The sequence below is a fragment of the Erinaceus europaeus genome, chromosome 8 (genome assembly GCF_950295315.1).
Source record: "Erinaceus europaeus chromosome 8, mEriEur2.1, whole genome shotgun sequence".
Lineage (NCBI taxonomy): Eukaryota > Metazoa > Chordata > Mammalia > Eulipotyphla > Erinaceidae > Erinaceus > Erinaceus europaeus.
This window is the reverse complement of record NC_080169.1, coordinates 72,258,719-72,276,534: the sequence shown is the minus strand read 5'-3', so window position 1 is coordinate 72,276,534 and position 17,816 is coordinate 72,258,719. Positions and strand designations below refer to the sequence as shown.

General features: G+C 34.7%; 1 protein-coding gene across 3 annotated transcripts in view; it reads left to right on the top strand.

The window, feature by feature from the left end:
• ORC5 (origin recognition complex subunit 5) overlaps positions 1–17,816 on the top strand; it is a 70,179-nt gene that overhangs the window by 24,857 nt on the left and 27,506 nt on the right. For all 3 annotated transcript variants that reach the window (XM_060196370.1, XM_007532674.3, XM_060196371.1), the window contains 3 exons: positions 1,742–1,854; positions 4,432–4,479; positions 7,008–7,118. In XM_060196370.1, the coding sequence (XP_060052353.1) occupies positions 1,742–1,854; positions 4,432–4,479; positions 7,008–7,118 (272 nt within the window). The remainder of the gene's footprint in view (positions 1–1,741; positions 1,855–4,431; positions 4,480–7,007; positions 7,119–17,816) is intronic.

Genomic DNA, 17,816 nt, shown 5'->3' with positions numbered 1-17,816 from the left:
AGTTAGATTTTGAAAGCTGGATGCCTTTGTTTTCAAAATATTATTTTAGGGTTTTATAGAATTACATCTACTTTAAAAATAGGTGGCTGTCTAGAATATTCTTAATTTTAAAATAGGTCAGTGATTACTGATTGGGAGTGGTGACATGAAATGAAGGGCAGTGGGGAAAGGGAGTGGCATTCTAGTTTTAGCACACACATTACCCTGCACAAGGACCCGGGTTCCAGTCACCAGTCCCCCCCACCTGCAGGGGAGAGTTTCATGAGTGAAGTGCTACAGATTTTTCTTTATCTCTTCTCTATCTCCCCCCTTCTCAGTCAGTTTCTGTCTGTCATGGAGAAAAAAGAAAGTAAATAGCCACCTGGAGTGGTAGATTTCTCATGCAGGTATTGAGCCCTAGTGATAACCCTGGTGGCAATAAAAAGTGGGGGGGGGGTTGGCATTGAAATTTTATTTGGCCTATTTGGTTTCTAATTTTCCAGATGTCATACATGTGTTTTCTAGTTGTGTGCTATAATAGAAAGAAAAGTGGTGCTTGAGTTGGGAAAGTCTATAGTACTGGAGTGTTCCATAATTCTGTGGCTTGCTCAGTTTAGTCTCTTCATCTGAAATAGAGTACCTAGCTGTAAATTGTTGCATATTCAGGGATTGTCTAAGTAAATCAACTATTGGTTTGTTGGAAAAGTCATGATGCATTTTTGCATAGTAAAAATGTTAGGACTTTTCTGACTACTCAGTAGCACAGTATCTGACATATATTCTGCATATATTATAAATATTATATCCTTCTTTCTTTCTCTTTGATGCTGCTTGACTGACTGCATTATCTGTCCATTTATTTGATCAGTTTTGTGCAAGACACCATAGGGATAAAAACAATTTTGATGGTGACTTCATCAAGTAAAAAGTATATAACTTAGTAAGAAGTATAATTTAAGTATAAGTAACTATTATTATAAGGAAAGGGTGGGGAACTATTTCTCTGCCAATGACCACTGGAATATTTATAACATCCTTCAAAGGCCATATAACATTATTAACTTAGAAGGTAGCTTTTTGATGTTACTACATCCTGCCTGCAGTTACCTTGGCAGGGCTTGAACAAATGATTTCATAGACCACATATAGCTTGAGGGCTGGGTACCCACCACTGCTATGAAATAATATAAAGTTACAAAATTCCTATGTGAAATTCAAAAAATAAGCATTCATAGTAGAGAAAAATGTCTCTATTTTTGGTTTGGTAGTGGGGGGATCTTTGGAAGATTTATGGAAAGCGTTACTTTGAAGGATAGAGTGGGTAGAATTGAAGCCAAGATAACAGAGTGGGAAAAGCATGTCATTAATAACTGCTCATCACCATCACTCTCACCTTTATTATAATGTCATTTTAATCTGTGCTTTTGAGTTTGACTACAGAATACTAAAAGAGAGTCAAAAGATAAGTGATAAAATGTAAAAAAAAATGTACAGATGCTTAAAGTCTAACACTATACTAAAAACCTTCATGAAGTATTTTCATAAGGGGGTAGAGTTCAGGTCCTAGAACATGATGAAAGAAGAAGACCTAGTAGGGGGGTTGTATTCTTATGTGGAAAATTGGGAAATGTTATGCATGTGCAGACTATTGTATTTTACTGTCTACTGTAAACCATTAATCCCCTAATAGAGAAATTTAAAAAAATTATTAGAGGTAAATGTATCAAGTGAAAAAAAATTTCACAAAGAATTTTATGTGTAGGTCTCTCGGCATATACTCATGTGGAGCTCCCTTATTACTCTAAGTTTATTTTAATTGCTGCATACCTTGCATCATATAATCCAGCGAGAACTGATAAGAGATTCTTTCTTAAGGTAAGAATAGCTAACTTCTTTTCACTTAGTTTTGATAATTCCTGAAGATTTATTTTAATGTAAAAGAGGCCTGCTTAGCTGTAGCTTAGGTGGTGGTAGAACTTGAATACAATACTGTTTTATTTATTTTTTAAATTTTGTTTATTTATTTATTTATTTATTATTGGATAGAGACAGAGAAATTGAGAAGGGAGGGGAAGACAGATGGGTAAAGACAGACAAACACCTGCAGCCCTGCTTTACAGTTGTGAAGTTTTCCCCCTACAGGTGGGGCCCAGGAGCTTGTGCACTGTAATATGTACATTTAACCAGGTCTGCCACTGCCTGGTCCCCTGAAATAGTGTTTTTTACCATTGTGCTGTCTCACTACCTAATTCCAGGAATTAAAATTTTTTTCAATGCCTATAAATGTCTTTTTTATTTTTATAACAAATGACTTTATTTTTTAAGGAATATTTTTATTGGTATGCTTTTTTTTTTGTAGTGTCTTTTTTTTTTTTTTTTTACCAAAGCACTGATCAGCTCTGGTTTATGGTGGTGCAGGGGACTGAACCTGGGACTTCGAAGCCTCAGGCATGACGTCTATTTGCATAACCATTATGCTATCTACCCTTGCCCAATGCCTATAAATTTCTAAGGGGCAGATATTAGAATAAAATATTACTAGATATGTATTTAGAACACATTCTTTATAAAGATTTTAAGATCGGGGGTCGGGCGGTGACGCAGTGGGTTAAGTGCAAGGCGCAAGGACCGCCGTAAGGATCCCAGTTCCAGTCCCTGGCTCCCCACCTGCGGGGGACTCCTTCACAGGCGGTGAAGCAGGTCTGCAAGTGTCTATCTTTCTCTCCCCCTCTCTGTCTTCCCCTCTTCTCTCCATTTCTCTCTGTCCTATCCAACAACGAACAACATCAACAATGGCAGTAATAATAGCTGCAACGAGGCCACGGCAACAAAAGGGGGAAAAAATGGTCTCCAGGAGCGGTGGATTCATGGTGCAGGCACCGAGCCCAGCAATAACCCTGGAGGGAAAAAAAAAAAAAAAGAAAAAGATTTTAAGATCACACTCTAAAAATTTGGGAGAAGTAGCTTCATGAAGAGTTGCAGTATATTTTAGGTGATCTAGATTTTGAAAAGATCACTTAAGATTTTGTTTAAAGAATGCAGGGTAGGAGTAGTTTTAAGGGTGTTCATTCTTTTTTGTTGTTGTTGCCTTTGTTGATTTGTTTTGTTTTGTTTTGTTAACCGTAGAGAAGGCAGAGAGAGAATGAAAGACATCACAGCATGGAAGCTTCCTTCTATGCAAGAGGACAGAGTTCAAAGTTGTGTCGTGCACATGGCAAAGTAGCACACTGTCCAAAGGAGCTATTTTGCTAGCTGAAGGAGGGTGGTAATTCTTTCATTCAAGAGTTTCCATTGAAGTGTCATGGTCATGAACTACACACACCATTATCCAAACATTCGTGAACTACTTCTGCATGTATGCTAAAGAAACTCAATTTCTGAATTTTTTTTTTTGAAAAAAATACGGTATTTAATTCTTCATTAAATGTACTTATAATAAAGTAAGTTTTAATTTTTGCCTCTCTCCCAGTAGCCTTAGTTTCATGAGATTCTAAGTGCATAGCAAAATGTTTTCAGGTTTTTTTTGTTGTTGTTAATTTGCAGAATGTTTACAAGTTTTGAATAAAAATCCATTATCTTTTTTTATTATTATAGCAAAAGTGTACTGTAATAAGTCAATACTGAAAGCCAGGTGGTTGCACATTTGGTTGAGAGCACATGTTACCATGCACAAAGACCCAGGCTCAAGCCCCTAGTGAGGAAGCTTCATGAGCAGTTAAACTGTACTGCAGGTCTCTCTCCCTCTTTATGTCCCCTTCCTTCTCAATTTGTGTCTCTAATAAATGAATAAGTTTTTAAACATCAACACAGTAAGTTATTTTAGGCTGCATCTCTCTCTCTCTCTTTTTTTTTTTTTATCCTACCAGGGTTATTGGTGAGGTTGAGTGTATGTACCATAATTTCATTGCTACCAGTGCCTTTTTTTTTTTTAATAAATAGTGAGACAGGCAGAGGGAGAGAGAATAGACACTTGCACCACTTTTCAGCTGCTAGTGACACTTCTTTCCTGCAGATGAAGGCTGGGTTATTGAACCTGGTTTATCCCATATGGTAGGTAAACTGTGCCTTTACTAGGTATATCACCATCTCTGTTTCATTTCAAAGCCTCTTTTACATGCAAAAGTAATCCTGGGCTTGGGAAAACAGCATAATATTTATGCAGATTATTTTCATGCCTGAAGTTCTGAGTCCCCAGATTTATTCCCCAGCACCAACATAAGCTAGAGCTGAGCAGTGATATGGTAGAAAGAAAGAAAGAAATCCTCTATACAATGAAGATCTAAATCAAGTGTATCTTAAAATTTGTCAGTGTTTAAAGGTGATATCTTAGGTGATAAGTAGTATAAAATAAAAAATAATCAAGTATTATAAGTTCCATGTTTTAAACAAAATTTTCTGTATTTGTGCAATAGTATCTTGCTTTCATTTAACAATTATTTTCCTTAATTGCAGCATCATGGGAAAATCAAGAAAACCAACTTTCTAAAGAAGCATGAAAAGGTACTCCTTTATATTTTAATATTACTACTAGGATAAACTCATGAATTTAGCATCTTTTAGGAAGTAGATCAATGCATAATTGTGTTAGTCATTGTCAGTTGTGTTTGTAATATTGTGACTAAAGTTGCATAGACTTGACATAATACCACTATAATGTAGTAGAAAGTATTTGTTGTTAGTGAAGACACTCAAGTGAGTTGACAGATAAAAGTGAGTTTACGGGGCCAGGTGGTGGTGCACCTGGTTGAGCACACACATTACAGTATGCAAGGACCCGGGTTCAAGTCCTTGGTCCCCACCTGCAGGGGGAAAGCTTTGTAAGTGGTGAAGTAGTGTTGCAGTTGTCTCTCTGCCTCTCTTCCTCTATCTCTTCATTCCCTCTTGATTTCTAACTGTTTCTATCAAAATAAAGATAATAAAAAAATTTTTTTAAGTGAGTTTACAATTTTTTAATAAGTCATTGATCTGATTTCACATTTTCTGTTTTTGCTGACTTACACATATAATGAATGCCTTGTTTCCTGAATATCACATTATTTTTAATTCTTGATACAGTCTTCAGAAGCTTCAAGGCACGAAGTATGTTGTTTTATATGTTTCCATACTTCTGTGTAATTGTTATGGATGCTGGTAGCCTAGGATTGTTTGAAGCAATTTTCAGTTTGGACGTTTTTATACCCCCAAAAAAAAAAATTAGGCCTACTTTCTTGCTAAAAATTCCTGGAAATATTTTTCTCCTTTCACACTGAGCCAGAAGTATACCAGGATTTTATTTTATTTTCTTTATTTTAACAAATCCATTCAATTGAGATGGTGACATTTTTCTAGTAAGCTCTTTCACTTAGACATCTCTGATAAGACTTTGTCCCCTGGACAGGTCACTGATTTTGTGCCCTCAAATGTGTAGCTGTTTTAGGTTGATAAAAGATTGATAGAAGAGAATCATGTTGGCTGTGTGGTTCAGCCAAGGTTTGTGGTAGGGTTGCACTTGAATGGGCTTGAAGAAATGGTGAGGTATGTGCAAACTAGGGAGAGGAGATGAGTAAATTATCTGAGCCAAGCAAGAGAAATGACGACTGGAGTGTATGGTGAGTTTTAGAGAAAAGTCTAGTTGAGGCTGTCTTGTGGACCAAAGTTCTCACCAGTTCTTTAAGCAAACTGTTATCTTTACATTTGGTGTTTCGGTGGGTACTTGTTAAACAGAAAGAGTATAAATACAAGAAATTTAGGCCATTAAACAAAATCAGAATTTTGAGGAAATGACTGAATGTTAATGATGTCAGGACTGTAAAAGGGCTGACGTGAAATGAGTGCAGCTTATTCAAATCTAGGAGAAAGGGACTCCTGACAGAGGGAGCTGTATGAACAGATATAAGAGCTTTCTAGTTCTCTATCAGTTCTTGTTCTGTTATTTTTATAGATTTGACCTAAAATATAGACTATGGGATGGGGAGGTAGCATAATGGTTATTCTTTCTTATTCTCTCAAAAAATCATTAAAATATATAATGAAATAGCTACTCCTATGCATGTAAGTATAATTTTCCGTTGCTTATCTTTGCTAATAATACTTAAATTCCTATACTGATATTAAGACTTTCTAATAAGATGAAAGTTGACTACTGCAGTTTTCTAATGACAGTAAATTGTATTATTTTCTATATGGCCTTGTTCTCAATTTTAAACATTTTATACTTTAAAAAAATTAATAAATTTTTTTTTTGAGCTGAAAGCTCAATCACAAGTTATAAAACATTAACTTCTGGGAGTCAGGTGGTAGCACAGCGGGTTAAGCACATGTGGTGCAAAGCGCAACGACCGGCAAGGATCCCAGTTCGAGCCCCCGGCTCCCCACCTGCAGGGGGGTTGCTTCACAGGCAGTGAAGCAGGTTTGCAGGTGTCTTTTTCTCCCCCTCTCTGTCTTCCTCTCCTCTCTCCATTTCTCTCTGTCCTATCTAACACCAACAACATCAATAACAATAATAACTACAACAACAATGAAAAACAACAAGGACAACAAAAGAGAAAATTAATAAATAAAATATTTTTAAAAAACATTAGCTTCTAGCTAATATTTACTACAGCTGATCTTTTTTAAATTGTTATACTAAACAAGTACTTTTTGTATGTAGTGGTACAAAGAGGAGTGGTGGGAAGTAAAAAGTAATTTCTAGTTTAGGGGTTACATCCTTGACTGTGGTTTTAGTTATGCACTGTCTTGACAAATTACTTGGCTAAGTCATCTAACGTGGTTATTGCAGCAAAATGCAGGTGCTGTTCAGGACTATGCTGAGTGATTTAAACTTTTTTATTTAATATTTCTTGATGTTAAGTCACAAATTCCTGAAAATATTAAAAGGGAAATTGTGATCATATGAGAAAGTTTTATATTAAAGACTTCAAGCTGGTTTTTGTCACTTTCTTTGGAGAATTTATATATATATATATTTACTATTAATATAGTACAGAAAGTGAGGAGTGTTTAGCTACGAGAAGAACTTTTGTGCTTTTTTTTTCCCCCCCTTACAGACAAGCAATCATCTCCTTGGACCAAAACCATTTCCACTAGACAGATTGTTAGCAATATTATATAGTATTGTGGACAGCAGAGTTGCTCCAACAGCAAATATCTTTTCCCAGGTAAGCTTACTGATAGGTCATCATCTATCATTTTTATTTTATGGGATATTTGATTTGTATAACTGGTAAGTTATAGGCATTTAGATTTTTGGTCTGCATGTGATACTATTTTAACTGTAATGGACAGTGTTCTTGGTGAATAAAATGTCAAATACAGAATTTTTGAGAGTATTACTGAATTGGCTTATTTTCAGATACAGGTTAATGAGAAAAGCAACCCAATGTTTCTGGGTCTTTTAAAATAAAAATTTTCAATGTAAACACACATTTTTTTCTAATTTTTTTATTTTTAAATTTTCTATTAATTTATTCATGAAGAAGATAGGCAGAGAAAAAGAAACTGATATCACTGTGGTACATGTGCTGGTCTGAACTGAATTCAGACCTCATGTTTGAGAGTCTTAACGCTCTAGTGCCATCTCCCAGACCACCTAATGTTTCACTGATTTAACATTGCTTTACAATATTGCATGATATTTTTGTTTTACAGCTATATATGTGTATACAACTCTTCATATCCACCACAAGTATTAGTAAATGGCTTCATGATTATAATGATAAATTATAATTTAATGAAAACCTTAAAAATAATTTTAAGAAAGTAAACTATAATATCTTTATTCCTCCTGTGTGTGTGTGTGTATTCTCTGCAGGTTGACAGTAATAAGCATTAAAATTTTTAATTTTTTTCCAGAGTGAATAAGTTCACAGAACTTACAGTAGATGGCAGCAGTAGCACAAAATAGGAATATTTAAAAAATACATATATATATTTAAGGCTTATAAGTTGACAATTTCAGAAAAATCTACTGAATTAAATTATAGAAGATTTTTTAAAATAACCCAGAAAATATTATTTTCTTTCTTTTTTTCTTTCTCTCTCTCTTTTTAACCAGAGCACTGATCAGCTCTGGCTAATGGTGGTGTGGGGAACTGAACCTGGAACTTTGGAGCCCCAGGCAGGGTAACAGTGAAAGATAGTTGGAAAATAGCCGAATAAGTTAGAAAACTTAAAATTTATGCAGTCTGTTTGCATAACCACTATACTCCCTGCTTCCTTCTCACCCCTTTTCCACCTGCTGACCACATGTGTCTGTACTCTTTTGTGACTTAGTGAGTTTCTGAAGAAATCCTGGTTGTACTTTGTTGAGTCTTCAGGGAACTTTTCATTGTTTTTCCTAGTTGCACAGGAGAGTGGTCTGAAGTGGCTCCTGTTCTGTAGCCACACCTCTGTAAGTCTCCAATATCATTACTTTTTTTTTTCTTCAATGTCATTCATTTTTAATTAATTTTTTAACCTTAATAGTTGTAGAATTTTCTGCAGTCCTAAATAATTTTTAATTCTTTATCACTTACTCATTTGCAGTAATTAAAGTGATAGCTTTTGTATATTTAAACCCTCATCTTAAAGTGGTTTTGGCTCATTGACAGTCATTTAAGACTTGATCTCAGTTCTATTTGGGATACAAAGGATCAGGAGGGGGTGTATGCAAATTGTAGTTGTAAATGACCCTAATGAGTTGAATGGCCTTTTTTTTTTTTTTGATCATTAAAATATTCAAGAAAAAAAAAATTTTTTCTTTAACAAGAAGTGACAGAATTTACATCCAAAAGAAGGGCCTGTCTGCTATATATTTTCAGTTAGTTTTCTTTCTTGTTGAGATAGAGGGAGAGAGCCAGAGAGAGGAAGAGAAAATCATAGGACCATATCACCAAGCTTCTTCAATATGGTGGGGGTCAGGCTCCAGCCTGGGCTACATATTTGGCAAAGTAACACACTATCCCTCTGGTGAGCTTCTTTCACTTACTGTCACCGTAATCATTACCCATAGAAGCGACAATTTATATTTAACTTAGACACACCTAAATTTTTAAGTGCAAACAAGAGTAGGACATTAGTATTTTAAATACTTCCTTGATATGCACACTAGATGGCAACGTTGTTGCATTCTGGCTTTAAGATGAGCAAAGGAAACAGCTTTTACTTAATACTGTTTTTACTATTTGGAGAACTGCTAACATATTGGTTTATTTTGAATAAAAATAAAATTGCCTGAAGATATTTAGTGACACACGCAAGTATGTATATATGATTTTATGAATATGCAAATAAAATTGGAAAGGAGTTACTTTCTAACTGGAAATAAATTGTTTTTTGTTAAGTATAACCTATATGAAATAATCTTTCTGTTCATTTAGTCTACATGCTTTTTATAGGATTTTTTAAAAAGATGTATTATTTTAGTAGGAGAGAGAGAGATACAGAGAAAAACCAGAGCACTGCTCAGCTCTGGCTTATGGTGGGGCTAGGGATTGAACCTGGTACCTCAAAGATCCTCAGGTATTAAAATTTTCTTTCATAACCATATGTGGTCTTCCCAGACCCAGGACTTTTTCTATGGTAGTATGTTAATTCTATAAATACACTAATTACATAATTATTTATAGCTTTTAACATGATAAATTTATCAGATGTGATATATATACTAAATTTTTCTTTTTAAGCAAATTTATTTCCATTTAATTTTTTTCTAACAAAGTTATAGAAATAACCACTTAAAAATTCTTTTTGTTGTTGTGAAAGAGTGTGAGAGAAAAAAGATAAAACCAAGACCTCTACATCATTCTACCAGTTTTGATGTGTTTGTGTGTGTATGTATGTTTCTTATTCTTATACAGGACCATTATCTAATGCCTCGGACCAAACCCAGGCCTTTATACATACAAAGAATGTTCTCTGCTGCTCAGCCAACTCTCTGACCCCAAGAACCTTTGTAGTCATTAAAATTTTAATTGTGAATTGTTGTTTTATTGCTAGAAGAGTCCGTTGATTCAGAGCTAATATTAAATAGCAGAAAGAAAATTAGCCTTTTAAAAAATTTTGTATGCCATATTGGCAAGTTGCATTATTCACATATTTAATGCCTAATTTCAGAATGATTAAGAAAAGTAAATTAAAATATCCTCTTAAATTAATTTTAAGACTATAAGTAAAATGGATTTTGGAGCAAAGTATAACATACAAATTTGTTTTTTGGCATTTTTCCATCCGCTTTTGAAATCACTTCATAATACTATATATTAGACTACTGTAGATGCATACTTGTTGCATTTAATTTTTCATCATTTAAGTAACATGATCTTTCCCCCCAAAATTGTATTAAGTGTGGTAGAATTTAGATAATCTATGCCTTTTAGTCATTTGTGTTTGTTTTATGAAATATCAAGGTATGTATAAACTAATTATTTTGACATTTTCAAAATGAACTTATAATCATTGATAAAACATAATGATAAACTGGTTATTTTATCTGTGAAAGTTTAGAAAGCAGAAGCTTATCTAATTAGCTAGAGGAAGATGTTTTTGCTATAGTTGTTAGGAAAACTAGTATTTTATTCAGTCTTGAACATTTTTCTTCACATAGAGGTAGATGTATGCTAAATTCATATATTTTCAGGTTTTTTTTTAATGGAGAGATTTTATTAATAATTCAGGATCAGCAAAGTAGCTCATTTCAACAGTGTACTTATGTTGCTGTGCACATGACCCAAATTCAAGCCCATCCCATTGCTGTCTGTGGCCAGTCTATGTCTCTCTTGTATCTTGCCAAGTAAATTAGTCCAAAATGGGGAAGCCCTGGTGATGACAAAATTCAAGACTCCCACTTGAAATTAACTTGTTACTGTTTAAATGTTCACTTAATAGATATTCATTAAGAACTCACTATGTTCTGGGCACTGTAAAAGTGTGGAAAAGGCAGTTTCTGCCTACAGGAACCTTATACACACTATGGCATTCTTTGCTCTTCATTTGTACTTGGTACAACTGAATTAATAGCATATATCTGCATTTTTTTGGAGGGGGGAACTATTGGAACTAAAACTTAAATACTTAAGGTGAAAATTAATATTTAAATGCTTGAAATGAATAAAAAGGGTTTTTTATTTGTGTTTTTACTTTAGTAGTCTGATTCTTGATAAAGAAGATACTTATATAAATATTTCCTTTATATCTTTTTGTTGATCTTCTTACTTGTTTTCAATTTAGTGCTGTGGTTCCCAGTTACTTGATAACTATATTACATTTAAGTAATTATGTTTATTGGCATCAGGTAATCTTCATTAAGACTAAGATTTGTTAAGTTATAGTCAAATAAGTAGTGTATTATAAATGTTAAAGTTGTCTAAATGGCTTTTCTTGAAGAAGTTAAATAGCTATATTTTAAATACTAATGATAAAGGAAGGCTATACTGATTTGACTTATAACTACAATTTTTGGTAAAAAAAATAGAGGAGTTATTAATTATTTTATGAGAAATAAAGAGACCAGAGCACCACTCAGTCATCTGCAGTGCTAAGGATCAAACTTGGATCCGCACACAGGGAAGGTTATTCACCTACCCACTAAGCCATATTCCTGGCTAATATAAGAAGTCTTAACGTTTGCTGCCCAGAGAATGGCATTGAGTGAGGTACTGATTTTGATCCCTGGCTTCACATGTACCAAGATGATACTCTGGTTTGTTCTCTCTCTCTCTCTCTGTTAATAAATGAAACATCTCTTAAAAAATTGAAAAATTAGCCTGCATATTTCATAATATTATGGTTGTTTGATTTGCATTTCTAAAGATAATAACTGCATTTATCCCATTCTAGTCACGTAATGTCACAAATCATAGTTGATAGCCTATCTACTGCATATGCTGATTAGATGAGAAGTTCAACTTTGTAAACATTCTCAAATCCAGCTATGATATTCATATTTCCTGACAACAAATTTCTTAGATTCTATTAGAATCCATAAGAAGTGATTCTTTCACAATTTCTCTGTGCTGTGCTTATTAGGAATACATCGTGTTAGTGTCTCTGTAATATCCCACTGAAATGCTTGATGCTGTTATGGTAAATCATGTTAATTATAGAAAATATCTTGAATGCTAACATTTTCTAATACTCTTACGTTTTTCCTTTCAATACACTGAGATTTTAAGCCATTCCATACCAAAGATGGTAGAGGAGCCTTACTTAATGCCTACTTCACTGATGAATAGGTCAGCAGGGGAGCTGTTTGACAGAGGCAGTCCAGGCCCTTCTTTAGCAGCTAAGAGCCTCACTGCCCTGATGCTCAGTCTCCACTGGTGCAGTAAATTAGATTCTCAAATCTCCTGCTACCCCCAGTGTGGATGTATTACTATTCTGCCACCAGACTACTCTGCAGTAGGTGCCTAGTTCAGAAGGCTTTTGTAAGTACTTTGGGATGCTTCATCTATAAAAAGGTGATCTGTGACTAACTATTACAAGGAATACTAATGTTAATTGCTACCAAAGGTAATGAAAAGAGAAAGGATATTTTATTCTATTGCACAGCTATGTGAGATTTTTCTTTCTGATAAAAGGATGGTGTTTTTCCCTATCTTCCCTAAATCTTGTGTTAGAAATTTCTTCAATGTAATCATTTCCTCTTTGTGAATACAATCAGCCCAGAAATACCCATTTTTTTACTGAAGTACATAAAAATGGAATTATTGCTTAAGGTTAGTGTGTAAAATACTGCAGAAGATATAAAAGTATGCATAAATCATCCCATTAACTTTTGAATAAAATACTCTCTCAAAACAGACTGCTTCCAGTAAATATGCAAAATACATATCCTTTTCACTTTAGGAAAGAATTGTATTCAAGAATCACCAATAAATTTCATTTGACTTGGTAGACTTTTTGCTTAAAGTGTACACAGAAAGGTTTGTAAGGATATGTGTTTTCACATGATGAAGAAAAACCTATACTATTATAGTCACTGTAAAGGTGGATGCCTTAGAGCTTTAAGATTTGATCATTGTAAAGAGAAAAAGAGTTTTAGTAATAATGGGTTAAGAGATAAATGATTTGGACAAATAAATATGTAATATAAAAATGTATGAATATGAAAATGTGCCACCGGGTTATCACTGGGGCTTGCTTGGTGCCTGCATGATAAACCCACTATTCCTGGAAGCCATTTTTTCCCTGATCCCCCACCCCTTTGTTTTTTATATGGTAGAACAAAGAAAAATTGAGAGGTATGTGGAAGATAGAGAAAAAGAGACATCTTTTTCCAAGATTTGAATCAGTTTTTGGGGGGAGAATCTGTCTGTTGGTCACCTTCAGGCCACCAGCTTGACTCTGCCTCCAAGACATCTTTTCAATGCTTGTGAAGCTTCCTCCATGCAGATTGGGACCAGGGGATTGAACTCAGGTCCTTGTGCATGGTAAAGTATATATTCAACCAGGTGTACCACTGTCTGACTCCTGTGCTATATGTTTAAGTACTTTTAGAAAAGAATAATAAAAGGAAATGTTATGCCTGTCTTGACTCCTTGTCAACTCACAGCTAATTTGTCCTTTGGAGAAGATTTGCTCTGCTGTGTATGCATAGACATTTTTGAGTAGTTGGTACTACAAAAAGTTCTTTTCCTTAGATGAGGAATTAAGATTCTCAGTTGCAGTTCACCTCTAGACTTTTGCCTCAGATACCAGAGGTCCCAGTTCAATTCCCAGAACTACCATAAACCAGAGCAGAGTATAGCTCCAGTTAAAAACAATCTCCCTCACTTTAGACACATTGAAGGGTAGGTACCTAGAGAATTTAATTGTTAGAATAGAAGTAATCATGCCCTTCTATTATAGAGAAAGAAAGCAACTACTAGGTTTATTTTATTAAATAAACCTTTATTTTAACTACTATTTATTTTATTTAAATAGACCTTTATTTTAACTCACATTTATTTGATAAAATAACTACCCTGGCTTTAGAAGCTACATGTACAGTGATAACTTTTGAATTCTGTTAGTTTTAGTCCGTGGTCTCTAGATGTGGACACAAATTGAAGTATATCAGAACAGTTATACTGGAATGTGCCCTAGTCATCACACATTGGTGGTGTATCTTAAATCAGATTATTCTCTAAACCTTTTCAGTCCTCCTTAGATTTCAAATTATTTATTTATTCTTTACTAAGGGAGCATACTTTGCTGTATGCATAATATTAGATGCTAGACAAACAGAAAGGTAATACTTGTAACTTTAGTTAAATGAAGAAATGATCTTGGAACCCTCTCTTTTGTCTTTTTTTTTTTTATTTTACTTCAACTTTTATTTTTTATTGAGAGGTTGATGGTTTACAGTATAGTCTTGTTTTTTCTCACCACTCCCATCACCAAACGTCTGTGTCCCTACCACCATCCCCATAAATAACCATTATAGTTCTCCCATAGTCTTAGATACAGGTTGACACTTTTTTTCGCATTCATATATTGAGTTCTCTATATTCTACATGTGAGTAAAACCATTCTATAGATGTCCTTTACATCCTTACTTGGTTTACTAAGTATAATCTCCAATTTCATCCACTTTATCCCAAAGGACACAATATCATCTTTTTTTACTGATGAGTAGTATTCCATTGAGTATATGTCCCATAACTATTTTATGTAGTAATCTGTTAAAGGGCATTTTGGTTGTTTCTGAGTTTTTGCTATTGTGAATGAAGCCACTGTGAACATGGGATGCATATAACCCTTTGAATCAGGAGTCCCATGAGCTAGATAAGGTCTCACCAGCGTAGTGGAGATGAAAGTTTGCCATCACACCTGCCATCTCTGGATACCGTCTGAAGTGAAACATGTAGAGGTGGTACTGGTTGGATTGATTCGGTTGAGATCAGCAGATGCAGTATCAAATGGTATGGATCGAGAGAGTGCATCTCTTTTTAGAGAGCCATCTATTCATATTTTTTGCCCACTATTTTTTTTACTATTTATTTATTTATTCCCTTTTGTTGCCCTTGTTGTTTTATTGTTGATGTTGTCATTGTTGGATAGGACAGAGAGAAATGGAGAGAGGAGAGGAAGATGGGGAGAGAAAGACACCTGCAGACCTGCTTCACTGCTTGTGAAGCAACTTCCTTGCAAGTGGGGAGCCGGGGGCTCAAACTGGGATCCTTCTGCCAATCCTTGCGCATTGTGCCACCTGTACTTAACCCACTGTGCTACAGCCCAACTCCCTGCCCACTATTTTTTGGGGCTGTTCTCTTTCTTGTTGTTGAGCTGTATGAGTTCTCTATAGGTGTTTGATATCAACTACTTGTCTGAAGTGCAGTGTACAAATATCTTTTCCCATTTGCTGAGTATTGTATTTATCCTAATGAATTTTTCTTTTGATGTATATAGAAGCTTTTCAATTTGATATACTCCCATTTGTTCAATCTTGTCTTTGTTACCATTTGCCATGATAATCTAAATACATCTTTAATGTTAAGGTCCTGAAATGTTTCACTGATGTATTCTTCTATCTATTTTATAGTTTCAGGTCTAATATCCAGATCTTTGATCCATTTTGAGTTAATTTTGATGCATGGTGTTAGGTGGTGGTCTGGTTTCATTTTTCCAAATATAGTTGTCAGACACCATTTGTTAAAGAGACTTTCTTTTTCCCATTGAGCATTTTTGGCATTTTTATCATATATAATTTCCCTATATATGTGTAAGTTTAATTATGGGCTCTCCTGTTCCATGATCCATATGTCCATTTTTGTTCCAATACCACACTGTTTTAACTACTATTGTTTTGTAGGATAAACTGAAGTCAAGAATTGTGATCCTTCAGGAGAGCTTTTGCTATTCTTGGCTTTTTATAATCTCACATGAATTTTTGGATAAGTTGTTCAATTTCCTTAAAATATCTCATTGGGATTTTAATAGCATTTATATTGAATCTATACATTGCTTTTGGCAGTATTGCCATTTTATGATGTTTACTCTTGCCTAAACAGGCGATGATCTTTCCTTTCTTTGTTTCATCCTCTTTTTTTTTAAGTGTTTTTTTAAATAATTTTTTTGTATTTATTTATTTTCCCTTTTGTTGCCCTTGTTTTATTGTAGTTGTTGTTGTTGTTGATGTCGTCATTGTTAGATAGGACAGAGAGAAATGGAGAGAGGAGGGGAAGACAGAGAGGGGAAGAGAAAGAGAGCCACCTGCAGACCTGCTTCACTGCCTGTGAAGCAACTCCACTGTAGGTGAGGAGCCGGGGGCTTGAACTGGGACCCTTGTGTCGGTCCTTGCGCTTTGTGCCACGTGCACTTAACCCGTTGTGCATCCGCCCAACTCCCTCATCCTCTTTCTTTTAACAGTGTCTTATAATTTTACTTGAAAAGGTCTTTCACCTCCTTTGGTAGATTTATTCCCAGGTATTTTATATTTTGGGATTCAATTGTAAATGAGATTGCTTCCTGGAGTTCCCTTTCCACTGGCCCATCTTTTGTATACAGATATGAGTATTAATTTTTTAATCTGCTATTTTGCTGAGTTTATTGATGCTTTCTAGTAGTTTTTTTTTTTTTTTTGCAAATTTTGGGTTCCTTTAGGTATTACAGCATATCATATAAAAATAATGATAATTTAACTTCATCCTTTCTAATCTGAATTCCTTCTTTTTCTTGCCTTATTATAATGTTGGTGAGGACTTCTAAGATTATGTTGAATAGAAGTATTGAGAGTGGACATCCTTGCCTAGTTCCCCACTGATACGATGTTAGTCATGGGTTTAAAAAATATATATAACTCAGGGGGTTGGGCGGTGGCGCAGTGGGTTAAACACATGTGATGCAAAGCGCAGGGACCGGCTTAAGGATCCCGGTTCGAGCCCCCATCTTCCCACCTGCAGGGGAGTTGCTTCACGGGCGGTGAAGCAGGTCTGCTGGTGTCTGTCTTTCCCCCTCTCTGTCTTCCCCTCCTCTCTCCATTTCTCTCTGTCCTATCCAACAATGAACAACATCAACAATGGCAATAATAATAACCACAATGAGGCTACAACAACAAGGGCAACAAAAAGGGGGAAAAATGGCCTCTGGGAGCGGTGGATTCATGGTGCAGGCACCGAGCCCAGCAATAACCCTGGAGGGAAAAAAAAAAAAGAAAAAAGAAAAAATATATATATATAATTTATTATGTTGGGGAATTTTTCTTTCATTCTGAATTTTTTGAGTGCTTTTATCATAAATGGGTGTTGGACCTTACCAAGTGCTTTTTATGCATCAATTGATAAGATCATGTGATTTTTATATTTCCTTTTGTTGGTATGGTGGATTATATTGATTGACTTGCTGATGCCAAACCGTTTTTGTTTCACAGAGATGAATCCAACCTGGTCTTGGTCTGTTATTTTCCTAATATGTTGTTGGATTTGATTGCCAGGATTTTTTTTTTTTTTTTTTGAGGATCTTTGCATCAATGTTTACCAGGGATATAGATCTATAGTTTACTTTTTTGGTGTAATACTTTCCTGCTTTGGGATCAGAATGTTATTAGCCTTGTAAAATGTATTTGGGAGTATTCCAGCTTTTATTTTTCTGCAAGAGTTTGAGGAGAATGGGTGTTCTTTCTTCTTTTAATGTTTTATAAAATTCATTAGTATCTAGATGTTCATAATAATCTTACATGATCCTTTGTATCTCTGCCTCATCTATTGTAATATCTCACGTTTGTTTCTGAGTGATTTTTATCATTACTTTCTCTCTTTTTCTCTTAGTGAGTGTAGTGGTTTATTTTATTTATCCTTTCAGAGAATCAACTCTCAGTTTCATTAATCTTCCTGATGGCTTTCTTGTTTTCCATTTTGTTGATTTCTGCTCTGATTAAACTATTTCCTGTCTCCTGCTGA